This window comes from Ctenocephalides felis, unplaced genomic scaffold (assembly GCF_003426905.1).
Source record: "Ctenocephalides felis isolate EL2017-DRISC unplaced genomic scaffold, ASM342690v1 CF-g0.4_SCAFFOLD_01886, whole genome shotgun sequence".
Lineage (NCBI taxonomy): Eukaryota > Metazoa > Arthropoda > Insecta > Siphonaptera > Pulicidae > Ctenocephalides > Ctenocephalides felis.
In genome coordinates, this window is record NW_020538040.1 from 83152449 (window position 1) to 83171595 (window position 19147).

Genomic DNA, 19147 nt, shown 5'->3' on the forward strand with positions numbered 1-19147 from the left:
GGGTTAGTTGAGCATAGTTGCTGTTCAACTTGTTCTGTCACTAAGACAATTACCATTAACTTACAGAAATTGATTATTATTTTTAAGATTTAAGCTAAGTTTATGAGTAATGATATAAAGAAATAATGTTTTTAAACCAAAATACTGAATATAATGGTAAAATAATTTCTAAGTTAATTAATCGTTAATTATTCAAAGCAAATTACTATAAGTTTTGTTTTCTCTGTCAATAAAGACTATAAATATAGAACTGGTTATTAAAAACTTATTTTAGTTCATCACTAATCGCCATTGAACCTATAATTTCATTATACTTTTTTAGTGCTCAACTTGCCCCACCTATGGGGTACATTGAGCATGCATACTTGACTTTTTGCATTTAGACAGCTGTAGCTTTTAAATTTTACTTATTACCAAAAACTAGTATTAACACTTTTGTTAAGCGATAAATAACAAATCCATTAAGCCGTATAGCAATTTATTGAGGCTTTCCATTGAGGAGCTACATCCGTTGAAGTAAAAATTTGCTCAACTAGCCCCGCTCTACCCTACATATATAAACTCGCTTCTGTACATTGAGCTTTGGTCTTGCAACTTTTGGACAGATAAGTAGTAGTAATGTTATTTTTTACTTGAAAATTCAAAACTAATGTTTGATTTTAGATATATCTAATAGTCTTCTCATCAAAAAAAGAATTACAGTAGCTTAAAAAAATTGCATTACAGCGGATCAACCGATTTGAATAATTTTCAAAGAAATCGATTTGTATTGACGGCCAGATGTGCTGATTAGTTTCTGGTAAAGGTAGGTCGAGCCATTTTGTAGATACAGGGCAAAAAGTGCCAAAAATGATAATTTAGTTAATGAGAGAACGGAGCGTAAGAAAGTAAAAAAAATCCATTTGACGGACAAAAATGATCATTAAACATATGCACATCAAATTATCAGATATTTTATAAAGATTTTAATAATAAGTACCAATTTTGTTCAAAATTACTTTTTTTACCTTTGACACGAGGTCAATTTTTTAGCTCGCGCCGGAACGATGTGGACTTTTGAGATTTCTTTTATAATTGTATTTTAAACTGTTTTACCAAGTTACAGCCCATTATGAATTATTGTAACCTTCACCCTGGTTTTAGGTTTAAATTGAGCAGGCTATAATTTCTTGTACACACGTTTCATTAGGAAACTCGAGGAAGTAATACCAGTAATTATTATTATAACTGGGTGATTTATTTTTATTTGCTGTACTTTATAATATTAATATTTAATTTAATATCTTAAGCAGACAGATGATCAAGCAATCATGAAAATATAAGTAAATATAGTCTCATATTAGTGGCTCTAGAGTGTGCTTTCATCAAATTTGTCTATTTTTACTGATTTGCTTCCAAATAAATTATTGTTACCTCCAAACATTGATCAAACTAATTTCCAAACATTTTAGTAAACCCTCAGAGCAACACTTTATATTCTATATTATGGCTTATATAAAAATGACCAATTATAAAGTTTTCGCTCGGAAACGTAGTTGCTTGTTAGACTAATATTTCGCTTTTGATTATTCAGCTAGTTCTCTCATGCATTTCCTACAATGTCTCATTTTTAATGAAGGTTGGCGTTTATCGTGACAATTTAATTCTATTAATCGTAACATCTAACAGCTGAGTGGAATTTATAGTATGAAATTGTATTTTTTGCTTTTTTTGATTCAAGTACTTATATTGAATTTTTGGAATAATTAGCTATTGCATTTCTAGTAGTAAAATAATTTTGTATTCTTGAACCAAAGATTAAAAAATGGTACCTTTGAATATCTGGTCAATTTTTCACCAATGAAAGAATAGTTTGTTATAATTTATTGTTAAGAAATAACCAAATTGTATGGAGTTTTTCCAGGAATTTTACAAAAAAATTCAATAAGCACTATTCGCTCTTTAAGGTGTAATATTTGCAGAGCAAACATCTTTGTTAGCTTGTATAACGAAAAGATAAGCAATTTGCATCAGAATATTTTAAGTCGGTGTTATTTCAATTAACTCTGAATACATGCAAATTTATTGATTTTGAAACGCGTTACTTAGTTACTAGAAACATATTTTCTCTGTATCATAATCAACAAAAATGAATAGAAATAAATAGCAATCAATGAACTTTAATTTTTATGTTTAATGAATTCATTGTTAGTATACTACTTTAGGCATTATATTTCGTGGAAGGGAAGACTAGGTACGGTGGAGCCACTTTTTTCTGATCAGCAATAATTTTCTTAATTTACCAGTTAGCTGTGAGAAAAGTAAATTAAATGGTAATTTGAACATTGTCTACGTGGAAATACTGGTCTTAAATACGATAGGTCAAAGTATCACAACCGTCCACACACAGGACAACACAATATACTCATTTAAACAAAGCTTATGAATATAATATAACAATATATAAGAAACCATAATTTCTCGAACGAAGTTAACAAAAAATCTTTGTGATTTTTTTTTTGTATTGAATTTTTCATTTCTTTACTTTTTCGTGATTTGTATTTTTTGTTACAGGCTTAATTTTCACCTGAAAAGGGCTAGACCCAAAACCACATGTCACAACCATACCCAACGCACACTTTTGAAACCAAATCATTATTATGACTGAGCCAAATTATTTACGCAAAAACTAATTGCTGGTAATTAACTACTAATGTTCAACTTACAGCAAAATAACAAAGTGATTCTGTATACAAGTAAAAATTATTATTGAAAGAAATCGAACAAAGAAACTTTTTTGACACTTTAAAATCAATGCGATCACGTTAATGTGGGGCGCGGCTCAATGCGCTATTGGAAACTTGTTCGAACAAACATACTTCATATTTCTTCTTTTGGTGCCTATCTCAAAATCACTATAGTTCCTATGGCCCAACCGTATCCAGTCTCCCCTACTTAGGGGCTTATTCTCGGTTAATATAGCTTTATTATGGCATCAGTTTTTCATGGTAACTTACTTACGCTTTGGGTAAGTCCCAAAACTGTCATTTCGGTTTGACTAACTGAAAACTAACCTCCAAATAGCACAAACTTCAGTACAACATTAGTTCTGTACGCCTATTTTATTTGTACGTGCAACGTGCAATACATCAGTATTTATTATTTTCTTAATGTTATCTCTATAATGTCATATGTAACTGAAAATAGATATTACTTATAATAACATTTTGAACGAAATAAGTGTATCCTTGCCGTAAGATGCGCATCCGAAAATTGCAAATTAAAATGATTAAATATATAATTATATTAGCTCTAAATCAGTTAAAAATTGGCGTTGAATTTAGATTTGTTTCATATTTTGTTATATTAGCACTAAAATTATCTAGTTATTAACGGTCAGATAAAATATATGTTGATATAATGTTCAAAGTATTTTACTAATAAATAAACTCCTTTTTTTCGTTTTACAACAGGCAGCAAAAAAGTAAAATTTCTTTATCTATGAATTGGTTACGTATTATTTGATTTAGACAAATGGTAAACTAATAACAAGCTCAATTTAGAAAATATTTTGAATATGTGTTCGTTAGCAGGATATCGTATAACTAACATGCTTGTTATGTGTTGTGGATATCAGTCTGATAATATGATATTTTACAAAACAGTTTTTTTGTATATAAAACAATTTTAATATTGACAGAATTTGCTAAAAATAGATTATTCAATGCTGCTATCTGAAATGGTTTATATAAAATGTGTTTTTCGATACGTTTTTCGATACGTGAAGAAAAACATTAAACATCCTGTGACAATTATATCTTGCTCGAGCAGCTGATTTTTATCTGCGTTAGTACTCTAAATCTGTTTTATTTTTTTATTGTTTTTGAACGGCAATCAGAACTTAAGAGTTCTATAAGCTACGATAATTTTATAGTTGAAAACCCAAACAGTTGTCTCATCTCTGTGTGATCAATTTCATTATTACAATTTCTGTAATAGGGCGAATATTTTTTTTTGATGCAGCAATGCTGAACGTGAGTTATTTTTACTTGGAAACACATTGTTAACTATATTTTCAAGTGAAAACGGATGTCACTGATGCTTGACATCAGACTCTTCGAAGTGGGATCCGAACCCTCTGATTCGTGTCTTGTCACTCTAGCCACTTACCCATAAGTGAGCCTATGTTCGAGGTGATTTGTCAGTAACGATTCTTAAAACTGTCTGAAGTTGATTAGAAAAAAATATTCTTGAAGTAAGCCTTTCCATCTCTCTTAAGCACTGCAGATTGAATGTCGAGAATATGAACTAAAATTTTGGACCAATTCTGCTGTAAAATAGACCAATGTTATGGCAAGGCTATCTTACGCTGCGTTTTTCATATAATATGGTACTAAAAACTATCAACATGCTATGTGGTTGCTATGCAGTCAGAACCTAAAAAACGCACAAATGTTAAAAAATCTTACAGTGCATCTTTCTGATGGTTCATAATTATATATGTGACATTTTATATGTAAAACGCCTGATACAAATACATAGCATTTAATACATTGGTACCATTTTTTATGATAAACGCAGCGTAACCTAGCCTTGCCCTAACATTGGTCTATTTTAATCCAGAATTCGCCCATTTATTTTAGTTTTAACCTTTTTTTTATAATCTATACATACTTTCCATTTAAATCTATTCCGTTCAATGTTTTTCTCAGCATACAGATTTTTTTACAAATTTAACAAAGATTATTATATATTTTAAAGGAATTTTCTACTTCTTATTATATATTGACTTCATAAATATTCAACTTAATTATTTTCAATCATGTATTTGGTGATTTCCTGCGGCCTAGCGTTTGGAGCTATAGGCTTCTATTCGAAGGTTTCAGTTTCGATACCCACTTTAGACAGCCTGGTGTCTAATTAAGCAGTAGTGACATTGGTTATGCCATGGGAATAAAGATAGTTATGTTTCCAAGTTAAAACTGTCCTTACCCGGCAAATAGTGATCCGTGTTATATTATTTATTAATAAATTCATTAAATTTGGAGATAGGACATACGCTGGGTTTTTATCTATCGTTCTTAAGCACATAAAGCTCGTTAAGTTTAGATTGCTTATAATTTTTAACTTCCCGTAGGGCAAGTTATAGTAATCGCAAAAAAATCGAAAATGAATTTTTTTTATATATCTTTACGTTTCAGAGGTTTCTGAATATTCTGGCATACATTAGAAAAAATGGATGTGTGTGTGTGTGTGTGCGTGTATGTATGTGTGTGCAAATTTTTGTCGACGATTTCGGGAACACGGATCAACCGATTTGAATAATTCAAAAAACATTCGATTTGTATTGATACGGAGACGTGCTGATTAGTTTGTGGCGAAGGCAGGTCTAGCCGTTCCGAAGATACGGGGCAAAAAGTGCCGAAAACGGTAACTCAGTTTTTAAGAGAACGGAGCGTCCGATTTGAATAATTCAAAAAACATTTTACTTTTATTGACAAGATGACGAATTGATCAAATTTTCATGAAGGCAGGTCTAGCGGTTTCGGAGATCTAATGAAAAAAGTAAAAAAAAATGCCATTCGGCGGTTAAAAATGATCATTAGACATATGCATATCGAATTATCAGATATTTTATAGATATTTTAACAATAAGTATATTTTTTTTTTACATTTCTATGGGTTCCGTACCAATGCTTTTGCGTTAGACGGCGGCGCGGCACTTGCGCGCTTTGACATTTCGTCTCTATGCAGTTAAAGCAGTACGATTGCTTTGAAAAAAAGTTCAGAATTTCCAAAATATATTAAAATGAAAAAAAAATATTTCTTTTCAAAAAAATTTTGTTTTAAAAAAAAAATGTTTTTCAAAAAAAAGTAATTTTTTGTCAAATTTATAGTTTCTCAAAAATCTTATTTTTTCGAAGTAATTTTTTTTCAAAAATGTTAATCGTTTTCAAAAACATAATAATTTCTGGTACGGGAAGTTCCAGCAATTTGCCTTAAGGCACGATGTCTTAATTGCCTTAAGATAGAATTTCACTTACAGCTAGTTATAATTATTTTAATATTACATAGTGCCGGGATTCGATCCAAGTACTTTTTACGTGCAAGTGGAGCATGTTGCAATTACGGCCATGCTCGCTGCGATTAGTTACTTTAAGATTAATACTTATTATTCAGTATTATTTACAAATTCCCATTTTTTTCTATTTATTGATAGTTGTTTATTTACTGTTTTGTGTAGAAAAAGTGGACTATACAGATTTTCGGGTGAAAGAGACAGTAGCTACCGTGTACAGTAGAGAATTGACAGCAGCAATTGCTGCGGAAACCGCACTCACTGAACTTCAGCAGCAAGGAAATGATGTTCTCATGGTTCCATTTATAACAAAATGTCAGGTAAATAAAATCAAATACGGGTACTTGATAGTTTTAGAGTTTTCTATTACAAGTCAATAAATCGTCAATTTGTTTTAAATGTTTCATACAGCAAAGTTTTGGCAGGTGCAAACTAAGATATGAACTTAGTTGAACATTTCAATGACTGTTATAACACATATAATTTATTCATTTCACGCTGATGCACAGATAAAAATAAGTAAATAAAAAAGTCATAATACTTTTAACAATAAAAACGATGATCTAAAATTTGTATACTAGTATGAAAAACTACATTATAGCTTTGACTCTTACCTTGAAGACTATATTTTTTTATTTATTACTATCCAAATGGAGAAGTTTGTTTGTGTCAGAAAATCCGACTTGTTAATTATATTAATATTATTTAATAATAATTATCATAATAATTTTTGAATATGAATTATTATTATGACACGTATTACTCATTTTTAATAAAATTATCATCACCAAAATTGCCATTATATTATTGAAATAAAACTCACAGATAATTCTTGAATAACATTAACTATTATGATAAATATTTTTGAATATTATTATCATTTCTTACAAAATTATCAGCCATCACAATTGCCATTATATTATTAAAAAATAAAACATATGACATATGATATTTAATCAAGCGGGAGAGTCCACGATTGTCGGCAACGCTCGTTCAGCAAGTGACGCCACAGTCCCTTCTGTCTTTGTACACTTTATACAAAGGAAATCGTATGAGGACTAGTAGTCCGTGTAGTATAAGGTCTATGACTCAACTTCTCAAGTCATTCTGAATCAATCTGAACACCAAAATTGGAAAAAATATGTTTATCGTGTTGGCCAAAATTTGACATTCCGTCGGTGTTTCCTCAAAAACGGATAAACCGATTTCAAAATTTTTAAATACATTTCTTGAACCTCGTTAGCAAAACGATTTGCAGAACCCTGTCTCTCTATGCAAAATTTTTCTTCAACGATTTCAGGAAAAATGCTGTACCGATTTTGAAAGTTTCAAAAACTGTTCCAAAAGCTTAGATGGATCGGGCCTTTTGTAACTGCTGATGCTACTGTTTTTTTTTTTGATAATTTTATCAAAACTTTGCGTAGTGATAAGGCTTCGGGTCTGAATAAATCATAAAGAATCAATAAAGTTTATAATTACGCCTTTTAATCATACACCGTGTATAACAATTATGTTTATGCTATTACAAATATTAAAAATTAGTATTACAAATTATTTCTTAATATTACAAATCTGCTTGATTAGTTTATAGAGAAAAGGGGAAAATATATTATCAACAAATTTGAAAGTGTCGAAATCATCTGTTGACTAACTCCAATATTTATTACCTAGAGAAGATCATGCAATTTGCCTTATGACAAAATACCTAGTAATAGTAACAATGATGATAATAACACTTAGTAATAAATTATAAAGATTGCAATAAGGCTTCATTCCTAAAATTTCGGAAATTTTATTTATATTTACTAAAACTAAAAAGGATCATTGAAATTCATAATACTGCATTCATATTTCTTCGTTTACCTTTCTTATTTATAATAAAACTGATCTTTATTATTGTAGTAATGCATCGGGGCTGTATTTTCATTACATGAAGAATTTAAGTGTTACATTCTTGGATTGTTGCTACTAATGATTCGTTTTTTCATAAAACGTATATTAAAAAGTAATTTCCTTTTGATTATGTTTAAACAGTTCAGTTTCGCCTATAAATTACATTATATAATAGATCGCAATTTTTGGAAATCACAAAATATCATCGCTTAAATTAAAATCGTAAATATTTTACGATAAAACTCGTTCATCTGTGATAACTCATTGATCAATATTATGATTCGCATTAGTATGTCAGATCTAAATTTACTAAAAGTAAAAATATATGAACAAATTATTTAAATTTTGCCAAAAACGGTAGCTTTTGACGATTAAGATTTTTTTATCTAAACTTTCTCTTTTTTTTACTTTCTGCAAATAAAGCACGAAGAAAATTTTTTAAAAATTTGAAACTAAGGTAATGATTACAATACTTATTATTTGTTCAATTATAATACTATTTAATTTTTTTTATATAACATCCATTAAATACAGAAATAACATACTTTTTGAATTTTTTGCATCTCAAAGTACAAATTATCGATTAATCAAAATAATTTAAACGTTCATATATTATATATCAATCTTATAATTTGTTTTTTATTTTTTATAAGCATTAATCCGACGCTGTTGATATTTTGATTGTTACATAGAGATTGTAAACATTATGCTCTCTGCTATCATTATAAAACATTGCAAATTATGATGACTAATAACTAAAGTTCGAATAATTTTAATCAAATATTTATTCAGGGTACTGGCCTCACTTGTTTACTTTTAAGATAATGTAAAATAATTAAACAAACACTTCATATCAATAATAATAACAAATTCATTTAATATGTATTTAGATTCACTTACACATAATTATTTCAATTAATCAGGTTACTGTGGCAAATATTATTTGTTTAATAGACTAAAACAAACTCAATTTTTAAAGGTTATTAAAGAAGATACTGTGATCAGTCGTATGATAGCACACACACATACATATATATATATATATATATATATATATATATATATATTATATATATATTTATATATATATATATATATGAAGACTATTTTATCTTCCACAATATTTTATATATTATAGGTGTGTTCGACATTGGTATTATTAGTGTCGGAGCTATTATCAGGCGTTAGTTTTTTTTCAAAAACAGAAGTTTTTAGTTTAATTGTTGTTTCATTTTTACTAATATCCTTACATAAATTCCTAATTTTTAATATTTTTTATTATATTCTTACATAATTTCTTCACTTCTATAAAGATAATATATATTTTGTTTTTATATCATATATGAACTCTGCAATTCAATAATCGTGTTTTTTTATATTTATTTCTCTCCATATAACGCGGTGAAAAATGTGATTTGCACTACATAATTCTAAGTTTTGATACTTTGATAGTAAAAATATTTTTTACATTTCATAAAAAAATTTAAATAACATTTTACAGTCGTTTGTATGTGAAAACCGAGGTTTCCATGGCGCGGTTTCCATTTTACACGGAATTTATACTTGCCGCGTTATAGAAGGTGTATATATATATATATATATATATATATATATATATATATGTATATGCATATGTATATATACCTTATTATGTATAACAGAGAAATTAGTGGATGAACTGTTGTTTTAGGTTGTGGTTTTGCCTACATACAAAGCATATTTCATTATTGTATCATAATGTTATTTATAATAAAATGTCGTTTAAAAAAGTTATATCAAACCGAAGAAATATTTGTACTAGATTCATAAAAACCAAATTGTTTTATATTATAGCACTGTATAATATAATTTAATTTAATTTGAATAGAAATATAATTTTTATTGGATTTATTTAATATTTTAAGACTATACTTCATTACCAGTAGAGAAAATTGGGTACGGTTGTGCCACTTTTGTTTTGATCAGCAATAATTTTGTTAATTTACCAGGTAGCTGGTCAAAAAGTGAGCACAATTTAAACATTTTGCTACCTAGAAATACTTTCCTTAAATACGATGGATTAGTCATAAAATCAAATCATACAAAAAAAAACGAGTTTCACAACCCCGAGCACGGTTATGGCAGGCATAAGCATAGGTTAAAAAACAATATATATAAACACCAAAATGGTTTAGAACGACTTTTATTATCAGAAGTATGTTGCTCAGCACAACAAAGTTATTTAAATAATCACAAAACTCATGAATATAATATAACAATATATAATAAAACATATATATATATATATATATATATATATATATATATATATATATTAAAACAAAGTTAATAAGAAATAAACCTAATTTACAACAGTACACAACGCACGCTTTTGAAAACAAATCATTGCTATGCCTGAGCTAAATTATCTACGCAAAACCTAATTGCTGGTAATTAACTACTAATGTTCAACTTACAGCAAATAATAAACAAAGTATTCTATTCATGTATACATGTAACAATTATTATTAAAAGAAATCGAACAAAAAAACTTATTTTTGACTCTTTTTGAAAGCAAAAAGGTCTATAGATCACGTTATTAATGTAGGGCAATGACTCAATGCATTAATGTAAACTTGTTCGAACAAACATACTTTATTTTTTGTTCTTTGGACCCTATGTCAAGATCAGTACAGTTTAGCAGTTATGACGTCTGTGACTAATGTACTCTGGCAAATAGTACCAGTCTCCCCTACATAAGTATTTCAACGTCAGCGCTCTGTTTTTCTTCTTATAGTAATATTTACTTATAATTTTTTTTATTGTCATTAGTACCAAGTTCAGAGTATCGCAATTATTAAAATAATAAACCATAAGTCAACAACTTAAAAGTGCAATGCGACATTGTATTGTTACTTTGATATATTTTTCATTGAATATTTGTTTCAACAAATGTTTTATAAGTTACAGCTGCCATTGGAAAGTTTTCGATTGTTAAAAACCAGCAAAGCCATAGTCAATAAAAGAAGTTTGAAATATCAGATTTTTCTGTTCGAGAATTTAATACTGTTTACTGAACCTACTATTGTGGTAAGTTATCATTGTAACTAAGTAATAAAATTTAATTTGTTTTAAATATTCCATTTACACAATAATATTTTTAAATTTTTGATAGAATTCTGAAAACATTTTTATGCAGATAAAAAATTATTTTGTCGAATGTTATTTGTCATAAAACGTACTATTGGTGAAATAATGTTAATTACTTGAACATGTAAGAATATATAATTTATCAGTTTATTATGCTTTACAGTACATGAAGTATTTATCTAATTATTTATATAATACCCGCTTAATAACTTATCGCAAAATAAATAATGTGTTATAAACATTCAATTACTGTATTATTTATTATAGTTTATTAGTTCTATATTTATAATAACATAATATTTATAATTTCTTATCAATTTTTTTTTAAAACAACCTTATGGTATATTACAGAACAATGAAGAGTTTTTTACCTGCAAAGACTATATATATCTGGATAGAATTTTACCACCTGTCGAATGTCAGAAGTCTTTATATGCATTTACCCTGACGAGTTCAGAAAATAAATCTAGAATTTTCCATATAAAATGCTCAAGTGGCGATGAAAGATCGTCCTGGATGACTATTATTAGGAATATTTTGTTTCAGCAACAACAGGCATGGAAAGGTAAAATTCTTGAAATACCAATTTTGGACGAATGATTTTCAATACGTATTTCAAAGCATGATTTTTCTCAAATTTTGCGAAAGATTTTGTTGTAAGATTTGCGGAAACTATTTCAAATAGTTTTTTTTTACAATCTATGGATAAATCATATGTTTAAATGGGCATGGTTGTGTGCATTTAAGTGTGTTTGTGCACCAAAAATTGTTTTTTTTTTGTTGATGCTTTATCAAAATGCTTTTTTGTTGAGAATCGGCCGATCTGTTTCTTCGCAATGAAAGATTTGGTTTTGACGGTAAAACTTTGTATGATTGGAAACTTCGATATATTATAGTTCTAAAAATAGTTATTTATCTTATGAAGGATAACTATAAATTAATTATAAAACTTTATTAAAGTTGGGGCAACTTACATAGTGAAACAAGCTTAAAAGTTGCTAAAGCTCGATTTTACTATTTAGTAGATCACTCACACATAACGGAAAGTTGATGCAACTTGCCTTAAGGCATAATACCACTTACTCCAAGTTTTTATTCTTTTGATACTACGATTTTTTAAAGGTCGAAACTAAAGCCTTTTACTTATGCATGTGTTTTATCGAGCCCTCAGGTTTGTGTAATTTGAAATTGAAATCGTTGAATTTTATTTGTATAACATATGATTAAATATTACAAAGATTAGATTTATAACAATAGGTAACTCGTACAATAGGGCATAAGTAAATACTGAACAGTGAAGATAGATTTCTGCTTAAAACTTGCATTTATGGTATGAAAAGTTTTGGTATTATTTTACAAAATAAACAAGAGTTGAGATGGTATGTTGTTAATTACATATTAAAAATTTCTTGTTCCTGATTTTGTTCATTAATATTATCATAATATAACTTGATTTTATTCGTGATATTTGACACATTAGATTAGACTAAGAAAGTTACTCACTAATTGTTGTCCAATAATTACAGAAGCAATGAAAAATAAATTAGCTTTATCTCCGACAGAGGCTTCAACCAGTAAGTGATTCATCAAGTGGACTCTTATCAATTTATTCATTGTCGACTGAGTTTACTTTAAATGACCGATTATTTATTGCAGAGACCGCCAAGGATGAGGCACCGAAATCAGTTGAAATCCCACAAATTAAAAATTGTGTAAGTATTTCGGAAAATTTCATATTCAATTTCAATTTCAAGTATAATATGTAGGGGCAAAGTTATAATGTACATCAAATTTTTTGAATTCGGATTATTTTTAAATTATTTTTATTGGTTTCCGTTCAGCATACTTCTAGCACTAACTTAAGCACGATATCTATATCATATTTTCTATCCAATTATATGTTACTATAGCCAATACCAAGAATCGATCCAGTGATCACAGGCGTGGGACTCGTTACTCCAACTGATCAACGCCCACCGCTTTATTTTCGGGTATTATCTGACAAACTTTGACAATACAATTATTTTTATTATAATAATTATTATAATAAATTGGAATAATCAAACATTAGTAAATGTTATCCAGATATTATTGCTTATTTAACACGTTCTACTCGGCTCTCGTAGTGGTGATTTCTATCTAATGATAATAATTTTAACGTGAACAAAAGCCTCCAGATGAATGGACATATTATATCAAGTTGCCGATCTGCGGAAAAATGCGCCTGCTAGAACGTGTTAAAAATGCGTGGGTTTCTTTCGATGCATGCATTCATTCGACCTAATATTTTTTTAATAACAATATATGATATATATTAATTGGTGGTTATTCAAAATATAATATATCCATAATTGGGTGAAGAAAAATTATTTTTATTTATTTAATTATATTATACAAATAAGATTAACCCTTTCGCTGCGCAAGAGTCACCCTGTTGTACGGACCAAGAAGTATTTGTTTACAACGTATTAATTAAATTAAAATAAACTAAAATTTGCAATTTTCGAACGCATTTTATATTGGATGCGTCCCATAACCGACGTTCGTGGCGAAAGCGTTAATTATATGAATGTAGGATTTTATCCGTGCAATATGATTTTTATGTAAAATACACTTTCCTTAATATAAAGCAGACTTAAAATTTTATTATATCACCGTATTCTTATAATAATTTATAAGAATAAATGATATATATGAATACATATTTGCGTGTATATACTAAACTATTGAATATTTTTCCAGCCTCACAAATTAAAAGACGCCGGCCAGTTGAGAAAATGCGGTAAACTTACTATTAAATATAAAAACAGTTTATATATAGGACACGTCACGTTGTACGAAAAAATAGTGATATTTTCTTCCATAACTAATAATGTGAGTATAAATATGATAATGATCAAATCAAATTTAAACATTCTAAGCGAAGTCTTAATTAATTAATTAATTTTTAAAATTTACACTAAAATCGATCGACTAGCGAGTTTTTATATTTAGGTTAATATTTACAATAAATATGAATTAATGAATACTTGGTATTTAACAGGAATTCATTTTTTTTCTTGAGTCATGTTTTATCTAATAATATTATAATAAAATTTTATTATTACTAGCATTATGAAGAAATGTTGAAATATGAAAGTAGTATATTAGCGGAAAACTTGGGTATTGCACCAAATATGGGCACGTCACCTACAAAGTTTCATGTTTGGTGTAACAAGACAAATGCTTCATATATATTACAAGCAAAAACTGAAGAAGCTAAAGCCGCCTGGACTAAGCAATTTGATAAAGTAGTTGCTGAACAAGGTACAAGTGTTAATTGGCTACAAAATTTCGTTATTTTGGGTTCACATACGACGACAATAAATATATATAATATATATATATATATATATATATATATATATATATATATAATTTGAATTTACAACAAAATATCATAAGCATTTCTAGTAATGCATTAGCAAAAATCATATATTTGGCAATTGCCGCTCGAGCCGCCATATTGGTAAAACGTCGCCAAAAAAACGGATTTTTAACAATATCTCCTTTTTGGTTTATTTTACAATAAAAGTATCTATATAGAAATTAAACTTGAGAATTTTTTAATTTAATTTAATTAGGGCAAGTTATAGTAATCGCAAAAATTCGAAAATGAAATTTTTTATATATCTTTACGTTTCAAAACCTTCTGAACATTTTGGCATACCTTAGAAAAAATTGATGTATTTGTGTGTGTGTGTGTGTGTATGTGTGTGTGTTCGGATACAAATTTTCGTCGACGATTTCGGGAACACGGATGAAGCGATTTGAATAATTAAAAAAACATTCGATTCATATTGATAAGGAGACATGCTGATTAGTTTTTGACGAAGGCAGGTCTAGCCGTTCCAAAGATATGGGGCAGAAAGTGCCAAAAACGGTAACTCAGTTTTTAAGAGAACGGAGCGTCCGATTTGAATAATTCAAAAAACATTTTACTTGTATTAACAAGATGAAAAGCTTATCAATTTTCATGAAGATCTAGATCCATTAAAAACAAGTAAAAAAAATGTCATTTGGCGGTCAAAAATGATCATTAGACATACGCACATAAAATTATCAGATATTTTATAGAGAGTATAAATCTTGTTTACATTCGTATGGGTTCCATACCAATGTTTATCCGTTAGACGGCGACGCGGCGCTTACGCGCTTCGATATTTTGTCTCTATGCAGTTAAAGCAGTACGATTGCTTTGAAAAAATGTTCTGAATTTCCAAAATATTTCAAAATGAATTTTTCTTTCAAAAGTTCTTTTTTTTTCAAAAAAGTAAATTTTTCTCAAAAATTTATAGTTTCTCAAAAATCTATTTTTTTCAGAGTAATTTTTTTTCAAAAATGTTAATCTTAAAAAAAAATGGTACGGGAAGTTCCTGCAATTTGCCTTAAGGCACGATGCCATGTGCCCCACTAGTTTATATTTTATTCAATTACCATTTTTTTAGAAAATCAACAGTTAAAACTTTTAAAGTACGAGCGCTTCAAAATCTTTGCTGCTCGCGTCGCCATATCTGGCCTCCCTGTATTTGACCGCTCTCTGTACTTGAGCACATTCCTTCTAATAAATAAATGATGTTAAATTAAGCGAATTTATCAAAAAGCGATTTCACAAAAAACGGCTTTTGAATGAAATATAGGAAGTTTTTCCTATCTTAATTCTTACATAGATTCTTTTATCGCAAAATAAGCCGGAAAGGAGGTAGTGTTAAAGAACTCTATTTTTGACGCAATTTTTCAAATCTACTTCAACGGCTGGAAATTCGAGGTGACAAAGAAATTCGTAAGGAGCACATCGAAATCTACTAGACTACCAATTTTTATAACTCCCTGATTACTTTCTCGGAATCAGCATTTTGCACCAAATGACTGGACTAAAACATGTTCAATGATTATATGTAACATATGTTAAAGATATTCAAACCGAAATCGATGAGCCTTTGATTAATTTTTAGACTAGTTTGATATTTATAGCATAACTTAAACTATGATGTGTCATCTAGTGATTTATGTTTATTATTAAATTAATGCTATCATATAATTCATACGTTCACATCGATAATTATTGACCCGTGATCCAATCTTATCATAATGATCAAATTCAAATAACAAGTTGTACTGCAAACTAAAGTTGTTTACTAATTGTTTATTGGTGCGCATTTTAAAAACCGTAGTATAATTTGTGAATTTCACAAATAGTTTAATGTTATTATGTAGATCTTTAACAATACCAATTGGGTCCACAAACTTTTTGTTTTGCAGTCTCATTTTATTATATTTTTCTATTATTTTAGCATTTTTGAATTTGTCTACTTAGATTATTATTATCATTTTTATTACTATTTTATATCCTATTCTATTCAATGTTCTACTTGCTATTGATTTTTGCATACAATTTACGAACTCTTCAATATCTTAATTTATTAAATATTTCACAAGTGTATTCCAGTTTCACATGAAGTATTCTCATCAATTGTTTTTCCTATTATACATAATACCGGCATTTGATTCATTTTTATGGTTAGTATTAACTATGATTTTCATTAGTCATTCAGTTCAAGCTTTTGTGAAAGCAGTATCATTAGACTTTAAGACAACAAAAAATTTAACAAAAATATATTCAGTGTTTATTTTATTTGTTCAGAGGCCCTTCGATTACGTAATAGTTTAGCAGGAAGAGATGTTTCATCTGCTCGCAAAGCTGGTATGAGATGTAAGTATTGTAGTATATTTTCCATACTATTCAACTATACTCTCATATGGGGAATGCAATACAATAAGGTATACCGGTATACCGTCCGATTTTTCGGCGGTATTGTTACCGGTATTTACCCCAAAAATACCGGTATTTTCGGTATTTTTACATGGGCGCTATTTGATACATAATACACTAAAGTTTAAATTTCTCGGAACAAATTTATCTTTAAATTCCATAATCGCATAAACAGCTATATCTTTAAATGATTCTATAGGATAAACAAATGTCAAATATTATCTAAACTCGTCATTATACTGAATATTTATTGCTTTACTAAGGGCTTCATATCGTGTTACAATAAATAGAATTGGACTGATAGATAATGATGTTTGTTTCATCTTATGTAAAATGTAACAGTTTTTTAAGTGATATTTGCGCCAAAATATTTTATATCATACAGATTACCCCTGCGTAATCTTTATTTTTTTCTAACTTTATACATAATAATTATGATAATTACTAAATTTATTTCTTCTTATTACAATTATAAAATATTATTTTTGAAAACGTTTCGAAATTTGAAAATACTATAGGAGCATCACATTGTTTTAAATAATAATACTCAACAATTATAGTAACTTATTATTTATCTCGACAAAGTATCCGATCTTAAATTATCGTAGAAAAATTATTTTTCTAAAATATCGGAGATTATGCTAATTTAACACATCGAATACAGACAATACAATTTATTAAAATAATGTAATATGATCTTTTATGAGTTTTTGGTCTTTCTTACCCCTAAGTTTGTTTTTGGTGAAAAGTACTCAATATACTCGATAGTGATAATGAATTAATTAAATTGGATATAATTTTGTTAAATTATTATTTAAAAAAAATAAACTTATTATTTTATTTTATTGTTTTTATTGTTTAGTTGAACATAGTTGTAGTTGTATAAACATTTTTTTATATTTGTACTAGTAACTTTCAATTTTGTTTACGTTTGTTTAAGATAATAAAAATACCGGTAATTTACCGGTATTCCGGTTTTAAATAAAAAATTACCGAAATACCGGTATTGAAATTTTCCATCGGTATTGCATTCCCTACTCCCATATATACGAGTATATGCACAAACATAAGGTGTTGGAACAAAAATCTAAAATTCTCTATAATTTACTTTATAAATGAATTGCACATTATTGTTATTAAATATGCAATTTATATAGCATTCCTCAAAAGAATGTTTTATCATCAAAAGTAACGATTGCAATTTATTAGAAAATGTATTAATGTTGATTACGAATATGATCATTTTAATATGAAACGAATACAAAGAGATTAAGTAACAAACGATAGAATTTTGTACAATGCTCTTTATGTGACTGTTTTCAGTTGTTTCCTCAAATTTTGTGAGATTGAAATGCATAAAAATAAATTTATCCTGCTAATATCCAAATATTTATTCAGACTCTTTAAATTAGCTTTGCGAGGTGTTCCTGGAGAATGCAATCGCCGTTCTTTACCGCCGGTTTCCACAGTCTGGCACATGAAATTCGAATTTGAGGAAGGGCAATCATCAACTACTGCCAATGAAGAGAACGAAAATACGAAATCAAAATCCCAGGATCTTGTACCAACATCGTCTATTTCAAATGTATTGGGATCTCTTAAAAATTTTGCTAGCACTACATATGCATCACCTAAAAAGAATGACTTGATTTGACATTGGGACACGAAACCAAGTATGAAAATAACATAATTAATGGGAAGAACTTGTTTTTAAAAACCAGGAGATAAACTCAAATAAAAGTATATTTTATTGTTGGATACACTCAATATAAATAATATATTATCATGCAATTGACAAGTAATTATATTGTTTAATATCATAAAATTGCTCGCATTTATATCACATCACTCAATAAGTCGATAGGATTATTTATATTTTGACATTGAAATTTTGAATAATTCGTAGCTCAAATGCGGACTTTAGTATTTTTGTAAACTGCAATATAACATATATTAGATTATGGAAATACTAAGTTCGCATTTCAACAACGAATAATTCAAAATTTCAATATCCAAATATAAATAATCCTACCGACTTAATAATTAAGTGCATCACTCAATAATGTTTAGCGATGTATTATACTTGTATGTATATATATATATATATATATATATATATATATATAAATATAATAACGAATTTTTCTTTTTTGTTGATGCAGGAACATTAAGTATTTAATGTTATCAAATGAGTTTTTACTTATAACTTACATCAGTATCATAGTCGTGCAGCTCAAATCAAATGGACATGATAA

At 28.1% G+C, this 19147-nt stretch overlaps 1 protein-coding gene across 5 annotated transcripts in view; it reads left to right on the forward strand.

The window, feature by feature from the left end:
- LOC113377471 (puratrophin-1-like) overlaps positions 1-18611 on the forward strand; it is a 39491-nt gene extending 20880 nt beyond the window's left edge. For 2 of the 5 annotated variants that reach the window (XM_026617801.1, XM_026617805.1), the window contains exons 5-14: positions 6224-6378; positions 10895-11020; positions 11432-11645; positions 12607-12654; positions 12737-12792; positions 12991-13071; positions 13823-13954; positions 14191-14386; positions 16764-16832; positions 18305-18611. In XM_026617801.1, the coding sequence (XP_026473586.1) occupies positions 6224-6378; positions 10895-11020; positions 11432-11645; positions 12607-12654; positions 12737-12792; positions 12991-13071; positions 13823-13954; positions 14191-14386; positions 16764-16832; positions 18305-18546 (1319 nt within the window). In that variant the 3' untranslated portion in view covers positions 18547-18611. Of the gene's footprint in view, positions 1-6223; positions 6379-10894; positions 11021-11431; positions 11646-12606; positions 12655-12736; positions 12793-12990; positions 13072-13822; positions 13955-14190; positions 14387-16763; positions 16833-18290 lie in introns of all 5 variants that reach the window. The other 3 variants (XM_026617802.1, XM_026617804.1, XM_026617803.1) reach the window with 3 other exon arrangements.
- The last annotated feature ends 536 nt before the right edge of the window (positions 18612-19147 follow it).